Raw genomic sequence first — 17,957 nt, 5'->3', positions numbered from 1 at the left:
CTCTCTCTCTCTCTCTCTCTCTCTCTCTCTCTCTCTCTATCTATCTATCTATCTATCTATATATATAATATATATATATATATACTGAAAAAGATATTTTATCTGTTCACTTGCATGTCATGTTACCATTAACCAACATCAGTGAACAGTGAACATGCAAATGTGTTGTTAAATTATTGAAATATATATTTACAATCTCAGTGGTACTTCAAACAATCACATGCATAGTTTTTTAGTGACATGCCAAGTGTATATAATACTTATAATTAATATATTTATACAAAATATATATATATATATATATATATATATATATATATATATATATATATATAATAAAAATATATTTGAAAAAAATAACTAAGTGTCCAAATATTATTTTAATGTATTAATCAATTATTCAAACAAAATTAAAATATTTTTACATTATTTATTTATTTGTTTGTTTGCTTGCATTTACAGTATGGAAGAGTGTGAAGCTCTTTGTACTCGTTTGGCCATCATGGTCAATGGGACATTTAAATGTCTGGGCACAATCCAGCATCTGAAATACAAGTGAGTATGTTATTTTGGAACGTTTTTTTTTTTTTAAATAAAAACTCAAGGATGCCATGTCCATATTACCCCAAATCAACTTAAATGGTTTTCCAGTGTTAAATGAGTCCTATTATGCTTTTTTACATTTTCAACCTCCTTTAGTGTGTAATTTTGCATGAAAAAGGTCTGCAAAGTTACAAAGTCCACAGGGAGTTATTCTCTATATCGGTAAGCACTGTTTCTGAACTGCTGAAACTTCCGGGAATGTACACTTCACAAGTGTGTAAATATTCCCACTCAAGGCATACTCAAAAGAAGGGGGCGAGGCCTGGTTGAGTTGCATTAGTAGTGTGTTGAAACTCAAGGTTATGGTGAGGGGCGTGACATTTCAAAAACACACTAGAAGCAGTTGACCAATCACAGCACTGGCTAGCCGACCAATCAGAGCACATTGTGCTTTTCGGAACAAGGGGCTTCACAGAGACCGAAACTAAACATAATGTTACAGACTGGGAAGAGAGGTGCTGCAACGATGTTAAAGGTGTTCACCCAAAAATGAAAATTCTGTCAGTAATTACTCACCCTCATGTTGTTCCAACCCCGTAAGACCTTCGTTCATCTTCGGAACATAAATTAAGATATTTTTTATTAAATCTGAGAGCTGGATCACTCCTCCATAGGCTGCTAGGTGACCGAAACTTGCTGGCCCAGAAAAGTTATTAAAGAGATCGTTAATATAGTCCAAGTGACTACAGTGGCTCAATCTTAAGTTTATCAAGCGACGAGAATACTTTTTGTGCGCAAAAACAAACAAAAATAATGACTTTATTCCACTTTTCATTTCCTTCTCTCTGGGCCTCTAGTTGGTTCACGTAGTGTTTTTGCGTAGCGCGTCTGTGTTACACGTCACCACGTAGGCTCACAATTGGCCGAAGCTGGTCATGTGTGTGATACGTGGTGACGTGCAACACAGACGCGCAGCGCAAAAACACTACGAGGCCCAGAGAGAAGGAAATGAACAGTGGAATAAAGTCGTTATTTTTGTTGTTTTTGCGCACAAAAAGTATTCTCGTCGCTTGATATACTTAAGATTGAGCCACTGGAGTCACTTGGACTATATTAACGATCTCTTTAATAACTTTTCTGGGCCAGCAAGTTTCGGTCACCTAGCAGCCTATGGAGGAGTGATCCAGCACTCAGATTTAATCAAAAATATCTTAATTTATGTTCCGAAGATGAACGAAGGTCTTACGCGGTTGGAACAACATGAGGGTGAGTAATTACTGACAGAATTTTTATTTTTGGGTGAACTAACCCTTTAAATATGTGAACAATAAGGTGTTTTTTGAACATTCAAGCATGAAATCCTATTCTAGTAGACCCCAAAAACTAAATCAGGAATTTGTAAAAGGGCATAATAGGTCCCCTTTAAATGTTCAACTTTTAATGCTGATATGCGTAACAATCTTTCAAATGGTCAACAAAACAAGTGCATACTTGATTTTATATGCATTGTGTGTATTGATTGTACTTGTGGACAGGTTTGGAGGTGGTTATGTAGTCACGATGAAGATCAAAGCTGCAAAAGCAGGCCTGACTCCTGACCTGGGCCCGGCCGAGTCCTTCATGGACAGCAGCTTCCCGGGATGTATACAGCGAGAGAAACACTACAACACTTTACAATATGAAATCGCCACCACTTCACTGGCACGAATCTTCCAGCTGGTGCTGACCAACAAAGAGAGGCTGAACATTGAGGACTACTCTGTGTCTCAGACCACATTAGATCAGGTGCGATTTGATAAAGCATCAAGCGACAAATCTCTTTCATGTCAGTCTATACCAGCTGCCCACAGCATTATTTTAGCATTTCACTTTCACCGCAGACAAGAAAAATGGCTTGATTCTGTAAAACTGACATGCTGTGCTTTAGGGACCTTTCATTAGAAATGAATTATTGGTTGAAATTCCCATTCGGAGATTGAATTCGATTTGCTCAGCTGATTTGACTGACAGGACTAACAGCTCATCTGTTTCACTGCCTTACAGGTGTTTGTGAGTTTTGCCAAGCAGCAGTCAGGAGACGAAGATATTGTCCCACCTCATCTCAGAGCATCAGGATCAAGACGAGAGAAAAAGATCTCGCCACTACAAAGAGTAACGTCAAAAAACAGATAGAATGAACTCAGATGCTTCAAAGGGACAGTGATTAAGTGTTTATAAAGTTCCCTAAAGCCTTTTATATATGTATTTATACACAAAACCAACTGCATCTATATTAAGTTTAAAAAATGCGATTTTTTTATTATATTTAAAATGTTTGAACATCTGCCCTTAGTCCACAGCACTTTGAGCCAAAGGTCAATCTCCACCCAATGAAAGGAAACCTTCATTGATACAGTAATGCGGATGAATTGATGCAGGTCAGGCGAAGCAGATGTATAAAACTCTTGAAAAATACTTTTAAGTTGTTGGACACAAAACTTACTTTAGGTTCCCATACAATCTGAAATGTTCATTATATTTATACATCTGTAAATATTAGTGTTGCAATTTTTCTTTGTTGTACAAATCTTTCAAATGCTGAATGAAAGAGCATCTGCTACAGCAGTGCCTGTGTACGCACTCACCAAAATGCTTCATTCTAATATAACTTTGATAATGTGTTGATTTTGTACTGGTTAAACCAACAGTATGAGCTTAAATAAATTTGAAATCTGTAATCAGAACCTGAAACGTATGCAGATTTGCAGCATTTCAAAAAAGTGACTTTTTATTGTTACTCTTTCTAGGGGTCAGCTGGCTGGCACTCTCTCTGAAACTCTTTATTTGGTTTGAGGTTTTTTTTATGCAGTGAATACACACTTACGGCATCTACCAACAGCCAAACCATGAAAACCGTGAAAATCAGTGAGTAAATGTGTCTGTTTTGAGGAATAGAGAGTTTCAATTGTATTCATCAGTAAATATTTTAAGCAAATATAGTTTTAATATGCAATAATACAACAGATGGTTTTCATTAACAATAAAAACCGTTCTGTAAGATTGTTGTTTTACCATATCTTGAAAATACTGACACTTGAAAACTGACAATCACTTATTTCTGAGAAATAAAAATATTCAGTAACATTTTCTTTACTACAAAAACACTTCTGATACGTTCTGCAAAATGTTTTAATGGAATACAAAAATGAATAATCAACAATAAAACAGGATCACACTGTACACCATGTTTTCTGCTTGATGGTCTGAAGACCTTCAGTCGAGACTCAACTTACTCTCTGATGTCAAGCAAATGTTTAAGTTTGTGATATGTACGCCTCCTGCACATAAGTATTAGTCACTGTCAGTATATCTTCCTTGACTTTGAAGTATAACCTCAGTATATGCTCAGTAAGCCTCTTTATAATTAATGCAATTACTAGTAATTAATCGCCATTTAATACTTTGGAGAGTACATCACAAACTTAATTGTGTCTAAAAAAAAAAAGACTTAGGGAACTTATTTTTCAGACTTATTTTTCTGATGTTTGGTGAAGAGTCCAATGACAAAAGTGCATGTAGATTCATCCTTTATCCAACAGATCTAGAAGAAGAGTGGAATGATAGCTGTTCTCAGATCAGGATAGTCTTCGAATTGCTGGGCGTAGGTTTTATGCTTTGCCCGAGCCCATATAGTCATCTGAATAAACCCCAAAAATGCGAAAACTCCAACTGCAGAAATATGAAGGATTCATGGTTCTTATCAGGCAGTTGCAGCAAAATATATACACATAATTTATACACAGAGAAGTCCAAATGTCAGAGACTATCTATCTATCTATCTAAAGAGATTAATATTTTATTTGGCAAGAATGCATTAAATTGATCAAAAGTGACAGTAAAGATATGTATGTTACAAAATATTTTAATTTTAAATAAATGCTATTTATTAAACTTTCTATTCATCAAAGAATCCTGAAAAAGATGTATAACGGGTTCTACAAAAAATATTGAGCAGCAAAAAAAGATTTCTGAAGGATCATGTGACACTGAAGACTGGAGTAATGATGCTGAAAATTCAGGTTTGCCATCACAGGAATTACTGTTATTACCGTATTTTTGATCACATAAATGCAGCCTGGTAACTAAGCATAAGATACTTCTCTTAAAAGCATTCTAACACTTTTGACCATATAATCAGCATAACTATTTAAAAAAATGGAAAGATTGTTGCCTAAAAAAAACCCTTAAATATATCTCATTCAGTTTATGTCATAAATACATAAACTTTAATTCACAGGTTTCGATTCGATTTTTTTGCATTCGATTTGTGGTCTCAGACATTTGGACTCTCTGCAGTTGGTTTGTAACACTGTGTACCTGGAACACACTGTGTCATGACTGTGAAGCTGATCCATGATCCCACCTGGAAATAAATTCAGGTTTCAAATTTTGCATCACTGCATAAAACAATATTTCCACAAGGATACTTTAACCAGAAACATTTCACACACTGTATCTGTGATGTATCTGCTCTCTACAGATGTGGACACAACCTCAGATGTTCCAAATGTCTCATTTACTGCTTTTTTGACATGCAAAATGCTTACTTTGTACACATGACAAACCTCATATGTGTAGTTTGGGCAGGACACGAAGAAAAACAGCCAAGTGAATGGATTCTTTGTGGGATAAGGAATCTCTGTAGGCCTGGACCCTGTCGATGTGTGAGAAGATCATAAGGTTATGAGTTAATGAAAGCTATATATAACTGGATAATATTCAAGACACTAAAGAGCTGAGGATCCATTCAGGAGAATGTCTAGTCTCTGAAGCAGGTATTAATGAGATATCATTTTACAGCATACACCCACAGATTTCTTTATGAAATGGAAGAAAGAAATGGTAATTAATCACAATCACTGGGTTTCACTGTCTGTCTTGATTGGTCATGATTACGCCCACACAACTAAAGAGATGAATCTTTATTAGGGCTCACCATTACAGCTGATTCGATTCAGAATCAGATGAACTGAGAGATTGCCAAACTCACAGACCTGAATAAAAATGAACAGACAAAGAGTTGATGGAGAAAAAAGCTACACTTAGTTACATGTGGCCCCCCAAAAAATTAAAGTGCATAAATAATAGTTTCTTTGTTTTTACAACTAGTGATTCCCCAGAGGTTTACTGTGTTGAAGTTTACAATTTTTCCTTCAGTTTCAGAGTACGCACAGCTGGAGATACTTTTCGCTAGTGATGGGCACTTTCGAAACGCTTCTTTGTGAAGCTTCAAAATCTTTGTGAACAATTTATCTCAAATCAGTGATTCGGATTGTGTATCAAACTGCCAATGTCACATGATTTAATCAAATGAGGCTTTGTTACAGCATAACAATTTCAAAATGTTTCCCGCCAGGGGGGTGAAGATCTCTGTTAACCAATGAACCATTGTATACTTTATGTGGTTCCCTTTCGAGGGAACTCAATACTGAGTCATTTTTAATGATGCTATGGCAACGCTTCCATGTTACCGGTCTCTGAAGCACATGTGAAATCACGCAATTGGCTGCCGGTAGTCAGTTGATGCGAAATCTTTTCTTTTATTTATTGTTTGCTTGTCTAAATGAATGCTCTGGTTCTCTCTAACACCTCCAGTACCCTTGGGGTTGGATGCCATGGTACAGACATGACGCCAGTGCGGGTTTGCCTATCACTCATAGCCCCATTTTGGCCGGCCTGAGTTTAGTTTTCAGAACTGATATCTCTACTGGACAGCTCTCCATGAGAAGTTTCTGTTCGAAGGGATCTTCTATCTCAGGCAGGGGCAATAATTTATCACCCCGACCAAAATATGGAGGGGATCAACTCTAGGTGTTGATCTTTCAACTGAGGTTGTTGAGACCATCCTAAGCATTAGGGCTCAATCCACTAGGAAACTGTACGCCTCAAGTGAAGGCTACTTTCCTTGTGGTGCAGAGAGCATGGACCCTGGACCCGGTTAACTGCCCTCTTGGTTCACTGCTTGAGTTCCTGCAAGACTACTTTTCTGTTGGGTTGACTCCATCTGCAATTAAGGTGTATGTGCCGGCCATTTCTGCTAGCCACATAACCATTAATGGAGCATCCCTGGGGAGGCATCCTTTGGTGTCTCGATTCCTGAGGGGAGCGAGACATCTTAGGCCTTTTCCCCAGTCCAGAGTTCCTTTTTGGGACCTTGGAAGGTCTGGCTATGGCAGCATTTAAGCCTCTTGAGTAAAGTTCTGACTCTTTCGGTACCCTTTCTCCTTGCGATTTCCTCCCTGAAGAGTGTATGAGATTTTCAGGGCCTGCCATTTGCCTCCTCCTGATTAGTCTTTGCTCCTGGTAGAGTTAGTTATTCTACATTTTAGGCCAGATTTAGTTCCGAAGGTGCCTTCCTCAGTCCCATGTTCAGTGGTCCTTCAGACCTTCTTTCCACCGCCTTTTCAATCTGCGGTGCAGGAGAGGCTTAATTTCTTACACCCTGTTCGGGCCCTTAGCATTGTCCACCGCTCAGGCCATTGGCGTAAATCAGAACAGTTGTTTGTCTGACCTATGGAGTGCGTGGAGTACCTTCACCCCTATGCATTAGAGCCCACTCTACTCAGGGCATGACCTCTTTAAGAGCTTTGCTGTCTGGATCTTCTTGTGATGTGGCAGGATGGTCACAGGCTCCCAGGTACGTGACAATTCAAGTCATATGACTACTGGCAGCCAATAGAATAAGCGTGAATTCACATGTGCTGAAACCACGGGCCCAAAGCGTAAACAACCTGATGGAGTGTCTCGTTCCCTACTTAGGGAACCCGGGTTACAGTCCTAACCTGAGAGGTTTTTAGCTGATCTCAGATCAGTTTTATAAATTTGTGGACATAGAAACACATTTGTATAATGAAAAGGAAGAGTTGTAGTTAAAAGTTTATTTTTGGCCAGATTAACCAAGCTCTCTATAAAACAAACAAAACAAGCCCTAAAATAACACATATTATACAGACACTTCATATTTAATGGTATTAGATGATTTGTTAAGCTTTTAGCATAGATTACACTTTCAGTATTTGCAATTGGTTTGTAAAAGGTGTTTGTGTACATGCTTGGGCTCTGTATGCATGTTTTGAGTTTTCTCTGGCCAGCAGGCTCATGGCGTTTTTAAGGCGTTTTTAAGTGAATCATTTTACAAAGCACATGACATGACTTGCACAAGTGAATTACTTATGTGCAGCATGCAATTTCCGACGAAATGAGTCCTGACAGCTCTAAAATATTAATCATTATAATATGTTTATCAAACTTGGATAAAGGCATGATTTGGAAAAGATGACCTTTTGCACTCTCTCATTATTAAAAAAAAAAAAATGAAATCAAAGAAGTTACATAAAATTGCTTTAAATATTTGACTTTAATTAATAGAGAGATTTTGACATACCAAAAACATTGCCAGTGCAGAGTAGATTTGAAGTCTCCCATAGCCTAGAGAAACAATTAGGAGTTAATATGAGAGACACAAACTAATCTAATGTGTGACATAATGAGCACTTACTTGGTGGTGTGTAGAGCGGATGATTGATATAATATGCCTGCCATGATGCAAATCCCCAGTAGTACAAACAGAGCTAAAGAAACGACATTATAAATGTGTGTGAGGATCACATAACACAAAGTAACTGCTCAAAGAATAATACCAGAGTTAATGTTAAAGAGAAACCTTAAATGTATACTTGAGCTATGTTTTACTTAATTTAAGCTTTCTCATTTGCATAGTTAGTATTTGTGCAGGCAATATTTTCAACGACTCTTCCATATGGTCAAACCATATGTATTCCCAGTGTGTTGAAAGATACTTTAGGGGCATAATTTAAACCAGCAAGACGACACTTAATGGAAAGCAGCCAAATGTCCCCCCAAAAGCTCCTCAATGCTTCACTGACACCACTGAACTAATGCCAATGTCATAAGCACTTCAGACACATTAGCTAATGTGCCAAGACTGGAACAACTGTGACAATACGACTTTGGAAAGCATGTTGTCTTATTTTTAAGTGTGCAAAAACAGCAAGGGGCATATTAAATACAGAGAAAGAAAAAGTTAATAATTCATGAATATATTACATGAAAAAATACAGACATAAACATACCAGCATGATGGTGCGTAAAGGTAACGTTCCGTCAGAAAAGCGATGGATAAAAATAGTTTCCACAAGCCTCTTGATGTAATGAAGAGAGTGGCACCAGCAAGCCAGCCTGTATCAACAGGATCAAATATAAACCACTTGCAAACTGTTTGCCACACGTTTGCTAAATTATTCATGATTTATTTCACACTAAAAGAAAAAATTACATGAGCTGCATTTTTTTAAACTTAAAAACGTGCTTCGTGTGGTAGCATCTAAAGTCAAAAATACTATTTAACACCACTGAACCAACCTAAATACATACGGTTACACCAAAAAAAATAAGAATAAACTCAATTTAAGTGTGATAAATTTTCTGTTCATTAGTATTCATCAAGTTCAGCTCATCTGAACAAGATTTTTCACTTCGAACTCACTTGACAACTTTCAATGGACTTTGGGTGTAGTCATACTCAGGCATGTAGAAGTATGGAAGCCGATAGAAGAACAGCAGGTAAATGAAAAGAGGCCCAAGACACTCTGCCAGAAATACCTACAATCAGCCCCCAACAAAAACACCATTACTGGCATGCACACAGTATGCACTGCTATTGTCTAAATAAGCATGCATCAGATTGCTTTCTTTACCATAGTCCAGCCTAACTGTGGGCCGAGGTCCTGGAAGAACATCGTTGCAGTCGTGCCAACTGGTAGATCCTCCAGCACATCATCATCGCTGAGGGCCTTTCCCTCTGAGAATCAATCAAGTCAGTCATAGCATAAATGTCAAGAGACATGCACCTCAGTTTAGATGTATATTATAAAAACAACATTTTTTGGCGCAATGTTTTAGAGAGTCAGACTGGTAACCCGAAGGTTGCGTGTTCGATTCTCAATTCCGGCAGGAAATGACTGAGGTGCTCTTGAGCAAGGCACCAAACACTCCACAGCAAAAAAAGAAAAAGGAAAGAAAAGAAAAAGGCTCCCCACTGGTGTGTGTGTCCATAGTTTGCAGTGTGTACTCACTACTCCTAATGTGTGTGCACTTGGATGGGTTAATGCAGAGGACAAATTACGAGTATGGGTTACCATATTTGGCCTTCACATGTCACTAAAAGAAAAAAATCGAAATTTTCATAAATAATGCAGTGTGAACAGCTTTAGTTTTTTGAAAGCTGCAATTTTCTCACTCTCTCACTTCTCCAGTGTGAAATGATGCCTGATATTCTGGCAGGAGAATTGCAGACGCACACATATGTGCCACAGCTGTTGCAGATCTATGATTGCAAAAGCATCTGACTACTGTATGAGGTGTTCATTCTCTCTCTTTTTTATTTGACCATCTCCTTTGAAGGTTTGGTCAAGTTCAATGCATCAACCGGCTTTGAAAGAAATGCTGGTGAATACACAGGATGTCCAATAGAACAGAATAGAAAATATTAAATAAGAAATAAAAAAAGTAAGTTTACCAGGATGCAGCTTCAGTGCCTGTCTTGATGGATAAAACTTGGGATCTGCAGGGATTTCAAGAAATGTAAAATTTACAGCTTGGTCATATATATATGTAAGCTTCCGAGCTTGAATAAGCATATCAAATTAAGTCTTTGACTGTTTAAGAACAAAAATCACTTACAAATTTTGTGCAACAATGTCTTGATCTCTGCAACGGTGGCGTTGGGCTCCACCTGAGGAAGTTCAAGAATTGAAACGAGGCACTTTTTACTCAAATATGATTTGTGGCCCAATGCCAGTGATGTTAACAAAAACAATTAAAAAAACGTTTTTTTTTTCACTGAAAAATGAATACAATAAAATATAAATTCGATGAAAAAAATGAACTAAATGGAAATTAGAAATTTTGCTTTGGCAACTACTACAGTACAAGTACTAAAACGACTAAAGCTGAAATAAAAATGAATAAACACTAAATTTAAGTAATAATAATTAGACAATATAAAAAGTAATTCAAAATAATAATAAATAAATACTATAATAGCATATGAATGATATTAAACCAACTCGGCTCAGTGCAAACACTAAGGTGGCCAAGCACACACACCTTATCCAGGTAGCAGAGTTGCGCCTTGCTCTTGGGGTCCAGGATCTCCACCTCAAAAAACACATAATTCTTATCCTTGGTGGGACCAGCTTTCAGGCCGTGTTCACACCTGGTCTTTATAAAATGGGCTACGGTGAAGAGATCCCTTAAGTCCAGACATTCCATGATGCCTGCTGAGGGTTGTGAACCCTGATTTTGGAGGTTGGTATACTGATGCCAGGGGGGGCGAAGCGATCGGACCCTCACAGTCACGTGGTAAGACATGGCATGCTCATGATGACCTCACAGGCATATCCAGTTGAGTATCACAGCAAGAGTATATGTTGACTTAGTTGCATAATTTTGCTCAGGTTACCACATATTGAGATTTCTAACGCTATCAATCATGCATGACTTCATATTTCCAGAAAACAGGGCTGGTATGTCATGTCATACATTACTTGGAGTATTTGTGAGGTGCGTCTGCAGAAATGTGTCTCTCATGCAGTAGGTATATGCACACGGACGCACGCCAGCTGAGAGATGTGAGGGGGCTGAGAGACGTCTTGGATTTGGAGCTGCAAGCTGGTCTAAATTTGTCTCTGACGGTGAGGGGCAATTCATCAGCCCCGCTGCACCTCTGAACTCCAATAACACTGCCAACTATCATATCATCAAGTGCTTGAGTTTAATCCTTCTGGTAAGGGGAGACGACCCCCCATCAAGCTTTAATCATATACGGACTTTCATTGACATATAGCCTTGATTATCAGCTTTAAATGAAGAAAAGTAAAGCACAGCACTGATGAGATATCAGCCCACTGTGAAAGTAGATGAGACCACACACAGAGATAAACCATAACAGATTCATCCTCAGGAACCCTCTTATTCTACATATCAAATGAAAATGTAGGTCATGATTAATAATAATAATCATTTTAAATATATATTTAAACAATTACTATTATTTAAATAAATAATGTTTAATTTATATTAATTATTAGACATTAATATTAATGTCTACACTTACATTTCTAATAATTATTCCTGCCACAATGATAACAAAATAATCTACAACAACTCAGCATAAAATGATAACAATAACAATGGTAACACTTTACAATAAGGTTTTATTTGTTGACACCAGTTAATGCATTACTTAACAAACTAACAATTACAACATATTTTTGCAGAATGTATTAATCTTTGTTAATGTTAGTTTATAAATATATATATATATATTTATAAAATATGTTTTTATTAACCCTCATAATGCATTCATGACCTGGAAGAGAAACATAATTTTACAAAAATGCGGCAAGAACACTTTTTTTTTTTTGATTTTAGATATAACACACTTTTAAGTTACACCTTTTGCGTGTCCGTTGCCATGTCCATTATTAAGTTCATTATGAATTAATATTTAGCACGCTATGTATGGTGTTCTTATGTGTTATCCTTTAGAGATATGAAGTCATAAATTAGTAGACCTGATAGGGTCTGTGAATATCGGTAAATTTTTTTAATTAAATCTAACTAACTGTTAATTATTCTAATAATTCTATTTTGTTAATTGTATCACTAGTGAGTCATGGGGACATGTGGGACACAAAAAAACAGTTCATTAACTGCAGCAATATATTCATTGTTTCCATTTAAAACAGAATATCTGTGAGGGGGAAAACAAAGGCAAAATGTAATTCAATTAATTACCTCAAAATAGGCAACTCTATTAATGACTCCATGTCTCCTCCAGTCCTCCAGGTGAAATCCATGCCACACAATTGATTCCCAGCCTCTGAAAGACTCAATGTTTTCATCCAGCATGTCCATGTGAGCAGAACAGGCCATAATTCCTCATATGTACCCCTGTCTTGCCTTTGTTGAATGAGATGCTATCGGCCCACTAAATATCTTCTGCTGAATCCTAATGAGGATGTCAAATGGAGAGTAACTGCTCTACTGCTGGAAATAAATAGACAGTTGTCTCCAGTGATCAATACAGTGGATAATTAGCCATAGAACCAGGCATACATCAAGAGCTGCTGAGGATGTACAAATGCACTAATTACAGTGACTGACTGAACAGTGTGCAGGAAATGCTGTTCTAATGGGAAGAAGTGGGTGAGTTTCTTTCATAATTAGCGATTAGCGAGTTCAGTTCACAGACAACACAGTGATTTGGTTACACAATTTCCCCCAAAAAACTGAGAAGTTTGATGATGTCCCATGTTCAGTGAGACTTTTATATAGTTAATATACAGTTTACAGCCAATATACAGTTTACACAATCAATTTTATACAGTTTTTCACCACTAGGAGACAGCACTCACTCTATTTACAGGTCACAAGAAAATAGCTCGAGTTTCTGATGCTGCTATGTTTACTCGTACACAGCAGAATAGTGATATTCAGTTCTAAAACCTGAAATAATTAGCATTTCAAGCCATTAATTCCCTTGGGAATTTCTAATGGGATTTTACAATGGCGGTTTTGGATTTATGGCAAAAGACTGTTATGTTGTACTACAACATTTCAGATAGAATTTGAATTCCCTCATGTGAGAAATTGTTCATTGCTAACAATGTAGGTTGTCGGATTCGTCAAAAACGCAGACTCATATTATTATTTTAATGCTACTAAAAGACAGTACAGATATATCTGTATTGTCTTTTAGTAGCATAAAAAAAAAATAAAAAAAATAAAAAAATTTTTTAGAAAACTTTCGAAACTGTAACTTATGCTGTAGAACAAACCTTATTTCATAAAAATCTAAGGAGACTCCGGGAATGGTCTTGAACGGAATACCAAGGGAATTTACATTATTTAAAAAAAGGGAAAGAAAGAATTATATGATATAAAGGCGATTATATGAGTTGTGTAAAGTTAACAAATAAACCAAATCTATTAGATAAACTGGCTGAAAGCAACACTGACAACAAAACTAGCACAAAACTATATGTAATTGCTAAATAAGTTAATTGCCATTATGCCACGTTTTAGAAAAGTATGAATTCGTAGAATATCCAGTGTTATGAAAACAGTAGGTCAACATAACTACAATGCGTTCTTTAATTCCCTGTCTTATTCTGCCCTCTAGTGGCATATCGAAATTAATACAAACCTAAACATAAAGAGACGGACAGTGTTATTAACAGACGAAACACAGTAAAAAGTACTAATAAAGTATATTATGTACAAAAAATCTGATGAGCCCAGAATATAAACTCAACGCGTTTAATTACACGTTAAGCATTGCCGAATACACTCAAATGAGATTGACTCAGAAAAGATGTCAATAAATGCAGAGAGGGGGTTCAGCGAAAAATCGGCAGCTGGCAGCAGGAAGTAGCTGCCACTGGCAGCAGGAAGTAGCTGCCGTTGACAGCCGGAAGCCCTGCCATATTAGGAGGGACCTGCCATTTCGTGGCAGCCAATCAGTATCGTCCAACGTAGTAGCAACCAATCACATTTACCTGGAAGTCAAGCGACAGCAGCCAATGGTGGCGCCGGTGAATCTTCAGTAATGGCGGTGGTATTTGGCTCGGTAAGTTCGTATATTATCAGATTAATAAATAATTGTTGCTCTGTACGTTGGAGTTTAACTTTTATGTTAGAGACAGTGTATCTGTGACTACTTAAGTTGAATTGGTTAATTTAATCATTTGTAGAAACGCAGCTTGTGCACCGTGTGCTCCTGGTTTGTGAGGGGCTATCATTAATTTTAAATACTAACTTACGTTACCAATATCATTAAATATTAGCGTTTGTTAACATGTTAACTTAATCTATTGATTAGAATAAAGCTCATGCTGATTTATTGGAATTGACAAGCTCAGCCTTTATGATACACGTGCAACGCTAACAAAACATATCCCAAATGATCTAACTTATGTTTTAATACAAAACACCATTTTAATCAACATTACTTCACCATATTCTAAACTTCTGTTTTTTAGTTTCACCAAGTTCACCACAGCCGAGAGGGGGTTCAGCGAAAAATCGGCAGCTGGCAGCAGGAAGTAGCTGCCACTGGCAGCAGGAAGTAGCTGCCGTTGACAGCCGGAAGCCCTGCCATATTAGGAGGGACCTGCCATTTCGTGGCAGCCAATCAGTATCGTCCAACGTAGTAGCAACCAATCACATTTACCTGGAAGTCAAGCGACAGCAGCCAATGGTGGCGCCGGTGAATCTTCAGTAATGGCGGTGGTATTTGGCTCGGTAAGTTCGTATATTATCAGATTAATAAATAATTGTTGCTCTGTACGTTGGAGTTTAACTTTTATGTTAGAGACAGTGTATCTGTGACTACTTAAGTTGAATTGGTTAATTTAATCATTTGTAGAAACGCAGCTTGTGCACCGTGTGCTCCTGGTTTGTGAGGGGCTATCATTAATTTTAAATACTAACTTACGTTACCAATATCATTAAATATTAGCGTTTGTTAACATGTTAACTTAATCTATTGATTAGAATAAAGCTCATGCTGATTTATTGGAATTGACAAGCTCAGCCTTTATGATACACGTGCAACGCTAACAAAACATATCCCAAATGATCTAACTTATGTTTTAATACAAAACACCATTTTAATCAACATTACTTCACCATATTCTAAACTTCTGTTTTTTAGTTTCACCAAGTTCACCACAGCCTGTCACAGATTGCTGGGGATGGACAAACATATGTGCCATGAAGGAAACCCCAGATTTCCAGTTGCAAAACCAACCAAACGCACTGTTATGTTTTCACACATTTCACGTATTATATCCTGTCTTGATCAAAGCAGGCAAAAGGCATTCTGTTTTTTATCTTTTTATTTTTTTTATACAAATTCTAGATTGTATCGAAAATTTGACATTTCAGTGTCTGTTTATTTTCTTAGTTTGATCATGTTTTGGATGGGACCCAATCACCAGATGAGACCAGTGTATATATATATATATATATATATATATATAATAATTATTTTATATATATCTATTCAAAATATACTGGAACTGTTCACTTTTTCCATATAACTTTCACCCCCAGTTTCACAGACAAGGCTCAAACTAGTCCCAGACTAAAATGCATGTTTAACTGAAAGCAAATTACACTTGTGTATCTTAAAATATCAGTGCCATTGTTTCTTTTAAGATTCACAACAGTAATGTTTTTTCTAAGGCATATTTATAAAAGTCCTAATTGCACTAAGGCCTAATCCTGGCATAATCTAAACCCTATCTGTGAAACCGGGCTTCAAAGTTTTACATATTAGTCCAGTGGTTCAGTTCAACACTTTGTTCTCTGGCTTTAGATAGGCATAGACAGTGGCATTTAAAAAATAAATTACACCTGCTCCCTAGTTCAGGTATGCTACTGTCTACTGCTGCAACATGGCTAAGTGGTTCAACACGGAGTTCATCTCTCTCTTTCTCTCGTGTGTGTAAAATAACTAACTTTTTCCCCCTTCTTTTTAAGCTCAGTTGCAATAAAGATGGATCCGGAAGCTTGTTAAAAATAAGGTATTGATTTCATGTTACAACAATTTTGATTTCTTTGCTATCTTTAGTGTATAAATAAAATGTTAGTTTTTCCATTTCGATTTTTTTTTTTTCCAGGATGTTCCAGCTCAGTTGGGATCTGTGGACTGCAGTGAATTCATGCTAATGGTAAGTTATTACGGTGATTTTGTTTCCCCATAACATATCTATCTTATCTACTTATACCTAACTTATCTATCTTTTTCTAACATCTGTCTTTCTTACTAATCTTAAGGTTACAGGGGTTAAACACTATGTGATCTGATTCACAGAATTGTACTTTTATGTGTATTTCTTTAAAGTGAACATTATCTGTACTACTTTTGGAGGAACTGCGATTCCATTGTGTGTGTGTGTGTGTGTGTGTGTGTGTGTGTTGAATGTTCTGTGCAGGTCTTGTGATATGCAGCAGCTGACCCCAAGACGCCTTTCTACGACCTCCGAGGTCATCACCGGACCATCTTGGACTCGGATGACAATGTCGACTTACCCTCCTATCTATCCATAAGTGTAGAATTGTTTTAACTTTGTTCTTTTGCCAATGAGAAGTAGCCAACCTGTATTTACTGATGTCAATCATGCCCTTGGAAATGGTATAACTGGTGTGAGATTTTGTGTACAGTAGAGTCTCTGGCTTGCGACCCCGTGAGACTTTAACGCCTGGCTCTACCGATGAAACTATTCTTCATTAAATTTTTACTTATTTGATTGAACCTCACGACTCCTGGTCTTCTTTCATCATATCTGGTCCTGGGTCTTTAAGCTGTTATTCCCTAACACTAGAAACATTGTAAATCATGTTAAACCATGCTAGAACATTGTAAAACGTTTTCAAACTTTCTTTTTCAAGCCAACTTAGTTTTTTATGAACTTTAACATCTAGTTCAGAATTGTTGTTCATTCCGATTTCAGAACAACAAATATCAAGCCTGTTTTCAAAGTTACAGCTGTTTTATAAAACAAAGACAAGAATGTATTGAAATACTACAAATGTAAAACTGAACTTAAATGATAGCAAAATATGATTTTTAAATAAAGGTCATTGAGAAAATGGTTTTTTTTTCTTCTTTTAGACATGACATTCATTATTTGTTTAATGAATGTTTATGTACGTTTAATAAATATACAATATTATTATATAGGCATTAATTTATGTATATATTTCATTTTTTGACAAACATGTACACAAATTATATTTATACACGTACAAATTCATAATTTCAAGTGTAGTTTAATGTTTGTTTTTTGTACTATGTCTATGATCTTCATTACTTAATTTATATTTGATAAACCTTTTTAAACCAATTACAAAATAATTACAAATTTAAGTAATTTATTTAAATAAGTACTAAAATTATATATATACATTGATATAATAATTTATTTGCCTTGCTAAAAGCGGCATCCACCTCCGACTTCCGGTTATTAGCGGCAGCTGACGTCAGCTGCCAGTGGCAGCTACTTCCTGCTGCCAGCTGCCGATTTTTCGCTGAACCCCTACTGGAAATGCACGCGTGTCACCTGTAGGGGAGCGCGAGTCACAACCTAATTAATGCAGGGTTAAATGTATATAACACGGACCTTTTACATAGTTAGTCAGGGTCAAGCAGGTTGGGTTTCCGCTCTTTTTCTCTCTGCCAGAAGACGGTCTCCCACGGATTTGTGGAAAGTTTTGATAAGATTTCGTTAAGATACAGGACAAAGAGTGTTTTGACACCATGCAAGTAAATTTTTTTAGCATAC

General features: G+C 36.7%; 2 protein-coding genes and 1 long non-coding RNA gene across 3 annotated transcripts in view; 2 read left to right on the top strand and 1 right to left on the bottom strand.

Moving 5' to 3' along the window:
• The window catches only part of abca4b (ATP-binding cassette, sub-family A (ABC1), member 4b), a 54,293-nt gene extending 50,532 nt beyond the window's left edge, over positions 1-3,761 (top strand). The window contains 3 exon segments of the mRNA XM_079875768.1: positions 463-555; positions 2,079-2,328; positions 2,587-3,761. Coding sequence (XP_079731894.1) covers positions 463-555; positions 2,079-2,328; positions 2,587-2,715 — 472 coding nt within the window. The 3' untranslated portion in view covers positions 2,716-3,761.
• Positions 3,762-4,123: 362 nt separating this feature from the next.
• On the bottom strand, positions 4,124-10,997 carry tecrl2b (trans-2,3-enoyl-CoA reductase-like 2b; the record flags this gene model as incomplete). The annotated part of the gene is made up of 12 exons (XM_079875770.1): positions 10,711-10,997; positions 10,285-10,336; positions 10,121-10,165; positions 9,300-9,403; positions 9,089-9,204; positions 8,676-8,781; positions 8,081-8,153; positions 7,967-8,010; positions 5,519-5,576; positions 5,148-5,236; positions 4,900-4,945; positions 4,124-4,251 (listed from the first exon to the last, which is right to left on the bottom strand). The coding sequence occupies exons 1-12, from the start codon at positions 10,972-10,974 to the stop codon at positions 4,124-4,126; spliced, it is 1,125 nt and encodes a 374-aa protein (XP_079731896.1). The 5' UTR covers positions 10,975-10,997.
• Positions 10,998-15,714: 4,717 nt separating this feature from the next.
• Positions 15,715-16,925, top strand: LOC307162358. The gene is made up of 3 exons (XR_013821911.1): positions 15,715-16,196; positions 16,293-16,343; positions 16,608-16,925. It is a non-coding gene; the product is annotated as an uncharacterized lncRNA (long non-coding RNA).
• Positions 16,926-17,957: the final 1,032 nt, after the last annotated feature.

The sequence above is a fragment of the Squalius cephalus genome (assembly GCF_949319135.1).
Source record: "Squalius cephalus genome assembly, chromosome: 7".
In the NCBI taxonomy this organism is placed as follows: domain Eukaryota; kingdom Metazoa; phylum Chordata; class Actinopteri; order Cypriniformes; family Leuciscidae; genus Squalius; species Squalius cephalus.
This window is presented reverse-complemented; position numbering and strand designations above follow the sequence as displayed.